This window comes from Indicator indicator, chromosome 6 (genome assembly GCF_027791375.1).
Source record: "Indicator indicator isolate 239-I01 chromosome 6, UM_Iind_1.1, whole genome shotgun sequence".
Classification (NCBI taxonomy): Eukaryota; Metazoa; Chordata; class Aves; order Piciformes; family Indicatoridae; genus Indicator; species Indicator indicator.
The window spans coordinates 448,633-462,894 of NC_072015.1; the positions used below are offsets into that span (position 1 = coordinate 448,633).

General features: G+C 42.5%; 1 protein-coding gene across 1 annotated transcript in view; it reads right to left on the bottom strand.

Annotated features, from left to right (window-relative positions):
* COL15A1 (collagen type XV alpha 1 chain) overlaps positions 1-9,069 on the bottom strand; it is a 61,584-nt gene extending 52,515 nt beyond the window's left edge. Inside the window, exons 1-2 of the mRNA XM_054381946.1 lie at positions 9,059-9,069; positions 8,831-8,913 (exon numbers count right to left, since the gene is read on the bottom strand). Coding sequence (XP_054237921.1) covers positions 8,831-8,913; positions 9,059-9,069 — 94 coding nt within the window. The remainder of the gene's footprint in view (positions 1-8,830; positions 8,914-9,058) is intronic.
* Between the last annotated feature and the right edge of the window lie 5,193 nt (positions 9,070-14,262).

Below are 14,262 nucleotides of genomic sequence, written 5' to 3' on the forward strand. Positions count from 1 at the left end.
TGTCTGCCAGGCCCTTGTGTGTGTGTCACACTTGGTGTGCCCAAGCTCAGGCTCAGAGCAGACTCAGAAGCTGCCATGCAGACACATGCTGCCCTTGTACGTGCCTCCTTTCCTCCAGAAACCAAGCAGCACTCAATGCATCACTGTGATGTGTGCCCACAGCTCTTCTCTCGAGAGCAGAGACAGCAGGCTCTTTCTTCAGCTCCCTGGAGTAGCTGCTTTTACTACTTACAAACCACAGATTTCCCACTCTGGACCTCACACATGAGCTGTGCAAAAGCAACCCAACCCAACCCGATTTTAGTTACATGGCTTCACAAACAAATACTGTGCAAAGCACCGATTAGGAAAACTGTTGTCTTCATTGGGATGAACATCAAAGTTTCCTTGAGAAGAAAAATTAAACAAAACCCCAAGCTTGCCTTATACCTAGAAAAAGGCATATTGATGAGGATTCTGGATACAGGTATTCACATTCACAGAGATATGGAGTAAATCGGTGCTGTGACTTTACTCGCCCTTGGCTTCAGATGTGCAAAGCCTCAGACATTGCATTATCCATATTTCCAGGACATTCTTCACCACCAGAAATACTACAAGTTCAGAATCCATCCTCAGGTGTAGGCCTATGCTGGCCAGTAGAAGCTGGCCTAGCTGTTTCTGTCAGATAGCTCCAAAAAGCCCAATACAGTCACAACATTTTCCAGCTTGCTAGCATTCATTGTAACAGCTGTGCTATGAAATATTGAAGTAATTCTTTCGTCTCTGTGACTCATTGCAGTTCCGTACACCCCAGTCTCACAGCGGGTAGCTGCACTGTTTTTCCAGTACTCTATGCACACAATGCAGCCATCATAAAGAACATTCAAGTAGCAACAGAACTGTATTGTAATGGGTTAAACCTGAAACAGTTCTGAAAAGCAAGGGGGAAGAATATTTTTCATTTGGTTTCTTGGTTCTCAAAAGCTCTGCAGTTTTTAGAAAAACAAAGTACTGGAACTAGTTCTCAGCTAGGGCAAGTCATGCCAGTTCTACTCCTTTCAGCACAGCTGTGACAACTTCATATAATACAGCAGCTACTCCTGCTACCGAAACTGAAACTCTATAAATGTAGGAACAGAAGGTTAACAGTGAAACCAAACTGGGGTACATCAGTTATTTCATCACCCTCTTCTTTAAATGCTAAATATGTTCCATAGAAACATGAACTACAATTTTCATGATTATTGCAGCTGGAAGTAGAAGACATAACCAGAGCACTGCAACCTACAATACAGAGATTGCAAGTATCAATTTCCCCACACCCTCCCCGAGAGCTTTTCCATAAAGTTTAAGTTCCTTGTGAGCCAGGTCAGTTCCCAGTGGTCCATCTGGCAGCTACATTGCTTGCTTTGGAAGAGCACCAAGGAACCAGCTGATACAGCCTGTGGGGACTTGCATAGGGGTTTTTAATGTTAAAGTAAGGAAAATAACAACAAAATTATTTTGGCTTACAGAATGCAAATGCAGAGCTTCAGGCTCAGCAGGGCAAGACATTTATCTCGCATCAGACCGGATGTCGCTTCTTGCAACTGCAGTTCCATGGTTGTGTTACATGGCCACAAAGATGTTAATGAATTTGGCTGCACTCTTATATCTGGTATGTGAACATCTGTGATGACCTAAAGTGGCCCAGCAAATCCTGGTACAACAAAACCCAAAGATGACTTTTTAAAAAACAGTGAGTACATATCTAGAGTTGTGTCCCAGCAGAGGTGTTTATGCCAGTCTGAAAAGCAACCAGCAGAAAGGAAATGTGTTGTGACTCAGAGGAAAACCAGGATTCAAAAGAAATAGCAGCAATGTTGCCACTATCTTATACTTCTGTCTTGCTTTGTAACTTTTGGTAGTTAATGGTAAGTACTGCTAATTACTGAAAGTAATAGCTATTGAGTAATAACAGGTTCTGAGATAACAAACAGATCTTAAAGTATTCATTTTCCCCATTTGTTTCTTTTGCTTTCATTCAAAAATCATTGTCAAAGAGAGCTACTGACTGGCTTCCCACTTGGAAGTCCCATTTTATTTTCCACAAAACCTGTCACTAAGGAGAAACAGTCTATAACCCAAGGACTGAGGAGCTCTTGCTGAGCAAGCTGCCATGCTGCTCAAGTGGTCCCTGCTGGGAGCAGGGAGGTGCTGTGCTGCCTGCGAGCCTGTGCTTTGCTCTTGGCACAGCTGCTGAGATGTACGGTTTTATTCTTGGGGTTTTTCTAACTAAGCTTACCCAGTTGTGACTTTATAATGATAAGAATGTTCTTTCTGATCCAAACTGCACAAGTGCAACAAATTCATTCAAATGATGCAGCTACTCTGGAATTCCCATAACTGTCAGCACAGTTTGCAGTGACATGTTTGGTTTGATTTGGTTAACAAAAGCTACTCAGTCTTGATTTGAAGTAGTTGGGGAAATGTTTGCTAACAGCAGGACATTGTGCTACTTGATCCAGCTTTGCCTATGTGACAGCTACAGAGATTTCAGACTAAAGATTGGGTATTTATTGCTTGTTTATTTCCAGTCAGGCAAGTCTGAAATAAGCACTTGGATTTGTCCTTAGTCCAGTAGTGGGACAGAACGAAAATGCAAACCTAGTTCTCCATTCAAACACAAGCACCAAGGAGACATGGAGTACTTCAGACAGGAATGGTTGTGGTTTACTCCCTTGAAGAAAAACAAACAATGGACACAAGGCAGGGGAATATTATGCTGAAAAATGAGGGGGAAAAAAGCACATGCTCTCCCAGACAAGTGGAAAATTAACATACTTCCCTTTGGAAAATAAAGTATATTTTACTGATGGGTTATTAACTGCTAACAGGACTATTTACTTCCCAAAGCAACTAATGAAATTAACTAACTGCAACATTTTTGAATGAAAAGGAGATTTCACATAGGTCAGAGAACGTTAGTCCAATAGGGATTGCAAATGCCCTTTGGTAAGGGGAGGCTGGCCAATATACCAGCACCACCTCTTCCAGGGTCAAGATCGGTGCATCCCTATGAGTAACAAATCAAGCAGGGGAGGCAAGAGACCTGCATGGATGGGCAAGGAACCCAGGCAAGTGGTGGAGTCACCATTCCTGAAGATGTTCAGGAGATGTGCAGACATGACATATGGAGACTGGCAGTACTACTGTGGAGGCATTCATTGCAGGTGAGTGGTTCCTTCTACCAAGTCAACAGCTATGTTGGTCTGGCAGTGTTGAAGCAGATGGAACTGGAACAGCTTGTGAAAATCTAAATATGAAGAAAAGCTAAGACTTTAGCCCTCTGAGAATAAAAAAAGCTTCATATTCACAGAAGTGATGCAGTGTTTTAAGTTAGTTTGTAGTTAACCAAAGTGGGATAGCAGAAATACAGATCCATCCTGTGGAGAGACGCCCCACTCTGTGACGAGTCGGTGGACTGACAAGGAGGGTTATTAAGCCTGTGAAAACTTTGATGTTAGGAATTCCAAATATCATAAAATTCCTAGAAAAGCCTTAGATTTTGCATAATTTCCCCCTCATTTTCTTCACCACTACATACTTTGCTATGGAGACCACCAGATGTAGTTGCTGCCTAATAATTAGACCAGCTACCAGTACAGTTGTTTTGGTAGTTGACATCAACCCTTTGCCCCTTGAAGACAGACCTTCAAGTGAATATAACAGCTCTGAGACAGAAGTTTTCTATGGAACAGAAAAAATGCAGTGACAAACAGCAACAGCTCTAAATCAAAGTGTTTCAAGAAACAATGTGCACTGCAGTGCCCACTCAGGGGTATGTGCATTGAAACGCTCAGGAGACCACTAGGACTTCTTTCAAGAAGTTCCTTGTCTACAGCTGAGCAAGAGCAGCCTAGAAAGGAAGAATTTCAGCATGGCCTTTCTCAGCAGGGCAAGTCACAAATGCAAGCACCACTGAGGTTTTAAGTTCTATTCAGATCTTGAAAACAGCAGCTTATTGCAGGCTTCCAGTGTGAGCAGGACACCTTCACAGAAGTGATGAGAACAGGCATCATAACATTGTACCCACTGAAGCTGTTTCCCCTTCTAGCACCTCAAAAAAGGCCAAAAATATAATCTGCTGCCTAGTATCTTAACAAACATATCATTTATTGTCCAAGAGGACAACAGCGTGTAGATGGTACTTCACAGAAATGTAATCCATTTACAAAAGTGCCACAAGGGAACAAATTTACTAAATAATTTTTTTTCTGCTGGTGTTACCAACCTCTTCAGCTGCTCCTTCTTCTGACCCCAGCTGAACCCCACTGATTTCTGTAGCAAATTAACTACATTTTTGCATGGAAAGGCATTTTATCAACTATGAAATCAGGCTCAGCTCCCCATTAAAAATATGCTCAACAGCTGGTAACAGCTGTAGATGCCTTGGCAGATACACAGGATCTTGTTTGATTTAGGCTCAAGTGCAGTTTGATGATGTTCAGATGTGCTGTTGAGAAGAGGATATGGTGCCATCTGAGTTATCTTTACTGCACTCTGTTCAGAACAGAATTGGAGTAACTGTGTTCTGTCTCAGGAAAGGATGGCCCAAGCCATCCTAACACTACCTCAGTCAATGTGGCTATCCACTGCTAATACTCACAGTCATTATTTAGTTAAACCAAGTTCTGACATGTACATACATATTTATTTACACTCATTATGAGAAGCAGCCAAGGGAACTGGGGTTATTTAGCCCAGAGGAAATGAGGCTGATGGGACACCTCACTGCTCTCTACGACTCCCTGAAAAGAGTTTGGAGCCAAGGGGGGGCTCAGTCTCTTCTCCCTAGTAACAAGCAATAGGACAAGAGGAAATGGCTGAAATTGTGCCAGGGGAGGGCTAGGTTGGAAAGGAGGAAAGATTCAAAGGTGGTGGTGGACTGATGGTTGGACTCTATCCTAGAGGTCTTTTCCAGCCTTAATGATTCTGTGTTACATTGGTTCATTGTGAAGTGTAGGGTAGCTGCTTGTATGAACCACAGCACTTTATCAACAGCCAAAGTCAAGAATTTGGGATTTCTCCACGAAACTCAGCAGGTCGTGAGTGCAAAGTTTATGTCAACAGCCCAGTGACAACCATTCTGTGTATAGGGAGCCAAGGAAAGAAACAAATATTTGTTTTCTGTAAACTCTTTTTGAGCATGTTACTCAGGGCAAGAAAGCCCTGTTCCTCTTGGCTAATAATAAAACCCAGATGCCAGTGAGAGATTTGTAAAGTTCCTTTTAGAGCAGATACTATCCCAGGTGCAGAACAGCATACATTTAAGCTTTTTCTTTCCCTCCATACTTTTTTTAAAAGGCATGTACCGATTTGAATGCCAAGAACTGTAAACGACTAATATCTGGCTAGGTAGCCTGGAAGAACAAATATGACTTCTGCAGGAGGCTAGAGAAAGCCACAGGGAGGACTCAACCACTTACACTGCAACAGGGTTGGCACTTGGATTTGATAACTTTAGCAGGCAGCAAACTTAATTTTGACAAGCTAAGCAAATGCTTGATTGAGAAGGGGTTTCAGCTGGTACTGTGAATTAGTAACTCATGACTTCAAATTTTTAACTCATAATATAAAGCTTTAAGTAGTCTGGGTTTGTGCCTGCCCTATTTCACAGCGAAACCAGCAGTCAGACATTCTAGGACTTGGAAATGAAAGCAATGCTTCTACTGAAACAAAATTCCCAGCATGATATACATTCACTAAAACTCAGAATTTCTCCAACAACTGCCAAGACTACCATCTGAATTTCTTCCCTACATTTCTCCACCATCCTTTCAGTTTGTCTCTCCCTTCTCTGAAGAAACTGTCCATAATTAAACCACTTCCTCAAGAACAAGACTTGATCAAAACACTTTTCCTGGTGGGAAAATGATCAACATTTTCAAACCAATCTTCTTAATATCTCTCACAAAACCACAGCAGAGCTCAAACCCTTTGCTGGAAGGCTGCTGAGGGTTTTGCTCTGCACCCTCCACCCACACCTGCAATTTGGTTCTCCCTGGGGAGCACACGAAGACAAGGCTAGAGCTGTCTAATGGCATACCAGTAAGAAAGTCACTAGACCTCCTTGAGGAGCTTGTCTGATTGATGAAGGAAAAGGTAACAAAATTTTCTCCTTTAAACACCTTGAGCGTAATTGCTTTGTTTGCAGGTTTGTAGCAAAGAAGTTACTCCTTCCCTATCCCTCAGTGAGTAGTTTCATCAGCAAGCAATTTTCCTGACATTATTTAACCAACTCAAGGAAATCTCAGGGTATTTTCCCCCTGTACAGAGGTACAGCAGAAGGCACCTGCACTGTTCATCTAAAACCACATTTACTTCTTCCCAATTTCTTATATAAGAAGGAATTTAGAGACAGAAATGTCTGCTGTGGGGAGACAGAGTAGAGGTCAGCTATCAGAAAAGCAGCACAGAAGTATTCCATGGGCTGGAGAATTCTGGAAAGTGGTCATCTTAAAGGAGGCAGTGACATAATGGACACTGGATAAAGCTGGAGTTTAGCAGCAAAAGGCCTGAACACCATGGGGACAGCTCATCTCAGAGTGTCTCCAAACATTTTCATCTTAAACACACAAGATACTTCTATGCACTATGTGGGGAAAGAAAAAAAAAGGTTCTTCTTACAATAAATAGGCCAAATGATGTGACACATAAACCCCTTCACTCTTCAGTAGGGAGAATTTGGATGATTCATGTATTTGCAGAATCAGAAAGGAGTATTATTCCTGCCTCTAGCACTCAAGACCTGGTTTCAGGAGATGTAAACATCTAAAAGGAGCATCAGGAAAATATTGTTTATGTCATAGTCCCACATTGTGGAATAGAAGGCATGAAAGCCCCATGGCATTTGACAGTCACAGATTCAGTAAATATTTAAATGCAGAGAGTTTTGTATTAGTAGACATATGAGTAGGGAAGAACATGAGGCTAGGACAGTCATGCAAGGAACTCATTCCCAGAACAGCCTCCAGTGATCTCAAGAGACTTGCATAACCCCACCTGAGCTTCACTCACAGTAAGGCTAGGAGTCCTTGCAGTGGCAACACCATTTCATAGAGGAAAAGAACTGTCTTCTGCCAGTTTCTGTCACCTTGACTACTTCTGACTTTCACAGCGTGGGATATTTACAGAACCAAAGCTTTTGCCAAAATTTGGTTCTCTCCTGTCCAGATCTCGCTCACTGCACTATCCCACATTTGGCTGGGACAGAGTTAATTTTCTTCCTAGTACCTGGCACAGTGGGATAGGATTTATAATGAATAAGGTTGCTAACACACTAATATTTTAGTTGTTGCTAAGCAATGCTTACACTAAGTCAAGGACTTTCCAGCTTCTCATACTGCCCAGGCAGTGAGACGCTGAGGTGTAGAAGAAGCTGGAAGGAGACACCACCAGAAGAGCTGACCCAAGCTGGCCAAAGAGATGTTTGATGCAATATGATATTGTGCTGAGCCAAAAAAAATGGGGGGAGTTGGCCAGGCAGTGGTGAGTTCTGCTCAGGGACTGGCTGATGAACAATTGCATTGTGCATCTCTGGCTTTCTATATTCTTTTATCACTATTATTATTTTCCCTTTCTTTTCTATCGTATTAAATTAACATTCCCTCAATACATGAATTTTCTTTTTTCCTCCTCCAGTTCTCTCCCTTATCCCACTGAGTAGGGTGGAGTGAGAGGCTGGCTGTGTGGTGTTTAGCTGCCTGCCAGCTCAAACCACAGCATCCACTGTCATTCAGTAGCTCCAGAAACACTTTTTGTGCCTGATGCAACAGGTTCATCTCCAGTGTATCTGCCATTCTGTCACTATCCAGACATGAACATTTTCCTCATTCTAACAGCTGCTTCAAATTTGTTTCCTTCATGATCTGTAGTACAGCGTTACATGAGAGCATTTGATAGACCTCCTTCTGTCACCCTTTCTTCTTCTTTTGCTCTTAGATGGACCATCTATTCTATGGCAGGGTCTGTTAAGAAGGAGAAAAACCAGTCTGAGTAACAGTAAAGTCTTCATGTGCCATATCTGCTTCAATAATTACCTTCAATAATTTCTAGTGCTCCTATCAGTTATCTAGGCATCACCAGATAATAAATTCAGACTATTTTTGATAAGAGAGTAAAAAACCTCTTTTTGACTTAAGCATCATTGCTCACAATGAAATAGTAATGTCAAAATTACATGCAAACTTTTTCATCAATGTTTTTTTCATTAAGTTAGATTTGAGGCTATGTCTTCTAGGGATGCTGAGGGCTCCTTGGCTCTGTTATACGAAGATAGGATCTGCAGTTTTACTGCAAGCCCATAAAGGCTAGGCTGGTAAAATGAAGCATTTAACCCGAGAGATATGAAAATCACAGTTTGCTCAGACACAAGAAAGAATCTCTATGCATTGGAACAAGCATCACATCTGTCTTAGTACTCAGATCATGTCTGACACATTCCTGGTATTTCCAGTGTGACAAATACAGATATCCTAATTACTTTCTGATACCTTTCTCTGACTTGATACCCCCAAAGGCATTCTGTATTTTCTGTTTCTTTGAAGTAATTTCTGTGATTATTGCACTCTGAGGATATATTGAGAGAGCAGGCAAGACTGGCTGCCTTACAGCTGGGGAACCTTTTTCCAGAATGAATGGCAATTTAAGCTCTTAACTTGCAGCAGCCTCCCTATATGAAGTGAAGAACAGTAAGCAGCAGAGAAAATGAAGATCAGAGATGCAGAGTCTCTTTCCATATTAGGAAAGTGTATCTTAAACTTAACCCTCACTCTCAATTTATAAGTATGATTTGGAGAAGTCTTACCTTCTATGATCTCAGCTGCTGAACCAGCATGGATTGACAAACCGAGGAGCAGTAGCAGCAAGTCCCAGGTCCACCAGGCATGCCTGGAGTAGGTGTGTCCAAAAAAAAACAAACCAAACAACAAAAACAAACAAAGGGGAGGAGTGGGACAGAATAAGACCAAAGGCACTGATACAGAAGCACAAGGGGAAAAAGGAAAAAGCAAAATTCAGAAGTGAGAGTTCTTACCATGAGAGCATTTTTTGAAAGTCAGTTGAAAGACCTCAAGTGAGGAGAAAGTTCAGTGCACACAAGTTTTATGAAAATAAGAAGTTAATAAAAACTGGAGCCTGCTGTTTTTCCTCCAGCCTTCAGACACGAGTGGAACAAAGGCAGCTCTCAGGCTCTCTGTGTGACTCACTGCAATTCAGTGCTCCAGCTATGAAATCCGACTCCCTGTAGGCTTTCCTGTCAGACCTCTGTGAAAACTTCCTGTTTTATGTATTAATGGTCAGCCCTTACTGCTGTACATCATCTCAACACTGGCATTATCCACTCTTGTCTTTATCTACTGGTCCCCCAGCAGATAGCAGACTGGCCTCTCCATCTTCCCCCTGCCCCTGGCCCACTCATAGCCTCCACTTACTTATCCCATAAAATGTGGCCAATCCCATAAAGTGTTACACGGCAAATGGTATCACAGAATCACAGAATGATAGGGGCTGGAAGGGACCTCCAAAGATCATCCAGTCCAATGCCCCTGCCAGAGCAGGGGCACCCAGAGCAGCTCACACAGGAACACATCCAGGTGGGTTTGGAATATCTCCAGAGAGGAAGACTCCACAACCCCCCTGGGCAGCCTGCTCCAGGGCTCTGTCACCCTCACAGGGAATAAATTCTTCCTGCTGTTTCCATGGAACTTCCTCTGCCTCATCTTCCACCACTGCCCCTTGTGCTGTCCTTGGGCATCACCCAGCAGAGCCTGGCTCCAGCCTCTGGGCACTCCCCCTGCACAGCTTTATCAACATGAATGAGGTCACCCTCAGGCTCCTCCTCTCCAAGCTCCAGAGCACTCAGCTCCCTCAGGCTCTCCTAAGGAAGATGTTCCACTCCCTTCTTCATCTCTGTGGCTCTGTGCCGGATTCTCTCAAGCAGTTCCCCGAGGTCCTTCTTGAACTGAGGGGCCCAGAACTTGACAAAATATTCCAGATGCACCCTCAGCAGGCAGAGTTGAGGGGAAGGGTATTATTTCGTAAAGGGAACAGGACATTTTCCTGCCCATTAACCAAGTTTCAACAGAAGCAAGTTTTAAGATATGAGCAGGACAGAGCAATCACAATTAAATGCATATACCTGAGAACCATAACGTCGTACTGTTTTTTTCACCTCCAGAGACGTTTTGAACGTTGCTCTTCTCTCTGAAAATTCTCTAACACTCTCTTTTACAAGGGTTTGCACTCTGCATGTAGGCTGGGTGTGTGTATCTACCTCAGCAGCTGTACATAGGTGTGTCTGTTCCAGAGGTCCTGTCGCTAAGCATTTCTAACAGTTTCCGTTCAAAGTGTTATTCCACCCTTTCTCCGAAATTCATGAAAAGCATTTTTCTCCCACATGTGGGCCTTCAAAGCCAATTCTTACTCAAGAAAGCATTTTTTTGAGGAATAAGCTTGAGATTAATCAGACAATTTTTAAATTATGAGATTTTGAACAAAGACTTTGATTTGCACTCTTTGACTGGGACAGGAGAGAGCCTGGAAAGCATTTCATGTGGGGAAAAAATCAGTGGGTCTGGGTAGGTTTAGGCTGGAAGGTGCTGGAAATCACTTCAGGAGGTTCAAAACTGAAAATGGATTTACCTAGAAAGGGGTACAGAGGACACAGAGGAGTACAGTTTCTGCAGTAATGAAAGGACAATCCGAAGCAGTAAGCAGAATTAAAGAGAATTTCATGAATAAAATGCTTGAGTTTGGGGCATTGCCTTCTGTGATTCTTTTGGGGGAGGCTTTTTTTGTGTTATGTTGTTTTGTTGTGGGTTTTGGGGAGTTTTTGGTTGGTTGGTTGGTTGCTTTTTTTTAAATTTTATTATTAAATAAGAAAATACAGAGCTTAGGGGTTTAAAAGCTAGAATCTTGCTTCTGCCACAGACTGCCCTTTTAGGCTAGAAACCACAAGAAAGTTAGCTCTCTTCAGGTATCTTTTTAGCTGAGCCATAGCATTAGTCACTATCCACCTTCTGCTTAATGAGAAGGAAGCAAGACATCAAACTATCCCTTAATCAAGTTTTATCTTCTTCAGAGGACCAAGGACCCCCTTTCTCTCTTCCACGGTACTATATCAGGGTTTAAAGTGTTTCATGATTCACCCTTTCTCCATGAAAAGCTGATGGGGCTTTTAACTTGTCTCAGTTTCTGAGTTCTAGTGTTCACACTCCATCTTTGGTGGACTTGGAGGAATCATAACTGCCCATGATGCAAATAATTCCAAGATTTCTCTAGTGTCATAGTCTGTGTTTTTCCTGTCTGTGTTTTTCCTGACAAGGAACACAACTGGTGTACTTCCTTGACTGCAGCTGAGATGTCAATTTGCACCTAAGAGGTAATTTTATGTATAATTAGGTTTTCTCCTCCCTCTCTCAATAAATTTACAAATGGTAGAAATTAATTTAATCTACCTTTTTATTGTCTAGTCATTTATTCTGCAATCATTCAGTCTTTGAAGATCTGTTTGTAACTTGTTACAATCTATTCCTGTTCTTAATAAAAACCCCTCCTCACCAGTAAAGTTAACTGCATAGCAGCCACAGGCAGTGCAAACACTTGGGGAGTTACAGCAGTGACCTTCCTTTGCTACAAGGACTGTCTGTGTATTCCTCACCTTTCTGCCTGTCTTTTAACCCATTGCTCATGCATAGACTTTGCTTCTTGTGCCTTGACTTCCTGAAGTTGTCCTGAAATTATGTCAGTTAAGTGATGGATTGCTGTAGGCTGTTTCATTTCATCCAGAAACTGGGAAATAAATTTTGAATATCACCATCTACCTGCAGCTAAACTACATGCAGAAAGGTTTGCTAACACACTTTCACAAGCATAACAAATGCCTCAGGACTTTGGTTTTCTCTTTTTCCTAATTTAAACAAGGCAGAAGCAGAAGTCTATGAATGTTATTTTTTATATGTACCTATGAAGGAATAAGAGTGTGCCTATATGTAACTGAAGCAGACTGTACAGCAGGGTACAAAGTAAGGTCACAGAAGCAAAGAATTCTTGCTCTTCAGTGCTTCATTTCACACAGTTAGAATGTTTCTGCTTCCTCTACTGCTCCCTCACAGGATTATAAAAAGCACTGGGGCTGGTTGGCAAAGAGGGCAAAGAGGAATCAGGGACCTAAAGCTTGCAATGGAAAGCCTCTGAAGAAGGGAATCCCCCATCAATACTTACATTAGAAGATAATTTTTGAAAAGGAAGAGAACAAGTCTGCTGGGCACAGAGATGAGTGTGAGGGAAATCAGAGTAGTGGTGAGGATAGATCAATACTACAGAGAAAAGAGCTGTACAGCTAAGAGCCATAAAAGCAGGTTAGGAAGCAGAAGGAAAGGGAGATTTGCATATGTCACCTAGCACTAGGTGATAAAGAAGCCAGGAATAAATGTTCAGACATAGATATTTCCCCCTGCAAGTTCTGATTCGGTCTTTCACTAGGCAGCATGACCAGAAGAGGTAACTTAAACTTGTATGGCAAAACTGCCCCTGGTGCTGCTCTGGATGAATTTGCCATTTGCAGAAGGGTGCATAGCTTTAAAGCACGTTTGAAAAATAAGCCTTAACCATATTGAGAATATGTATGGCACTGAAAAGCTCCATTCAGGCTAAATGTCATGCATTCCTTTTATATGAATAAACCCAGAGAGAATTTTCTGCAGCACTTTCGCTCCCTGTCTCCATGTTCAGCTGGGCTGAAGAAATATTTTCTCCTACACACACACACAGAAACACATGGCCTACCATAGGGTATAGAAAGTAAAAAGCTTCACCAGAGCCTCCCTCCCCGTTCTGTGCAAGCTAACTAGACTCAAATATTTTCCTTTAAAAAAACATGTATAGAGCTTGACTCAAGGAGTGACCTTCCTGACTGCTCTTTTAATTGTCTTGAGAATGCTCTCCTACACTGGAATGAACCTGTAGGGGCTTTCAGAAAAGTAAAGTCCCACTCTGTAAGCCAAACACAAAGTGACACAGATGCCAAATCTTTAATCGTTTTAGATTACTGGTTCACGTTTCTACTTTGTAAATCACCATTAACATGCACATGACTGAGAATCCACCTTCACAAGAAAAAAAGAGTACAAATTCTTTGCTTAGACAAAGGCTAAAACCCTGGCTTTATTTCAAAAGGTTTTCAGATACCTATAATATGAGGATTTTACCCAACATACTTACCCAAAGTATGTGGTTAGATCAAGAAAATGATTAGGATGATTATGGAACAAAGCTGGAAGTGGGGAGATTCAGGCTGGACATGAGGAAGAAGTTCTTCACCACGAGAGTGGTGAGAGCCTGGAATGGGTTGCCCAGGGAGGTGGTTGAGGCCCCATCCCTGGAGGTGTTTAAGGCCAGGCTGGATGAGGCTCTGAGCAACCTGATCCAGTGTGAGGTGTCCCTGCCCGTGGCAGGGAGGTTGGAACTAGATGATCCTTGTGGTCCCTTCCAACCCTGCCTGATTCTATGATAAGACCTGGTGCCTACACCAGGAGCATGACAGCAAAGAACACAGTGACATATTTTTCCAGATCTAGTTGTTACGTTCAAACTCTGGTTTATGGGCAAAGAGGCAACACGCCTCTTAAACAGCAACAAATAAACCCAAGAATTCTGAGGTAGATGGGATCCACCTCAATAAGCAGGGCAAAGCTATCTTTGTTACCAGGATGGCTATGCTGGGAAGAAGGAATTTAAATTAGGAATGACATTGGACCGGCAGTTACCAGCAGCCCAGTGAGGGTGGGATGGATGGGGCTGATGAGCCAAGGGCATGAGGTCATGTATCAGAAAGGAAACACAACAGCAAAACAAGGCTAAAGCAGAGTCAACTCCAGCATTTGCGTATAAGTAAGACAGTGTTGTAAAAACTGAGACCTGGCTGGCAGATCTGGATTCTGAGTGCCTCTCTGAAGCCTGTGGGCACTAGTGTACATGGCATGAGGAGTAAAGACCATGAGTTAGAGATCTGAGCACAATGGCAGGGCTACGATCTTGTTTCAGTCATGGAGACATTGTGGGATGGCTTACCTGTCATTCTTGTTGTCAGCAGGTTGATGGAGGTGATCTTCCCCTTTGCTCAGCACTGGTGAGGTCATACCTGGAGTACCAAGTCCAGTTCTGGGCTCCCCAGTACAATAGACACATGGACACTACATTCATGGTAACTGTTTCTTCTTCCTCCCCTCTGAGATAGAT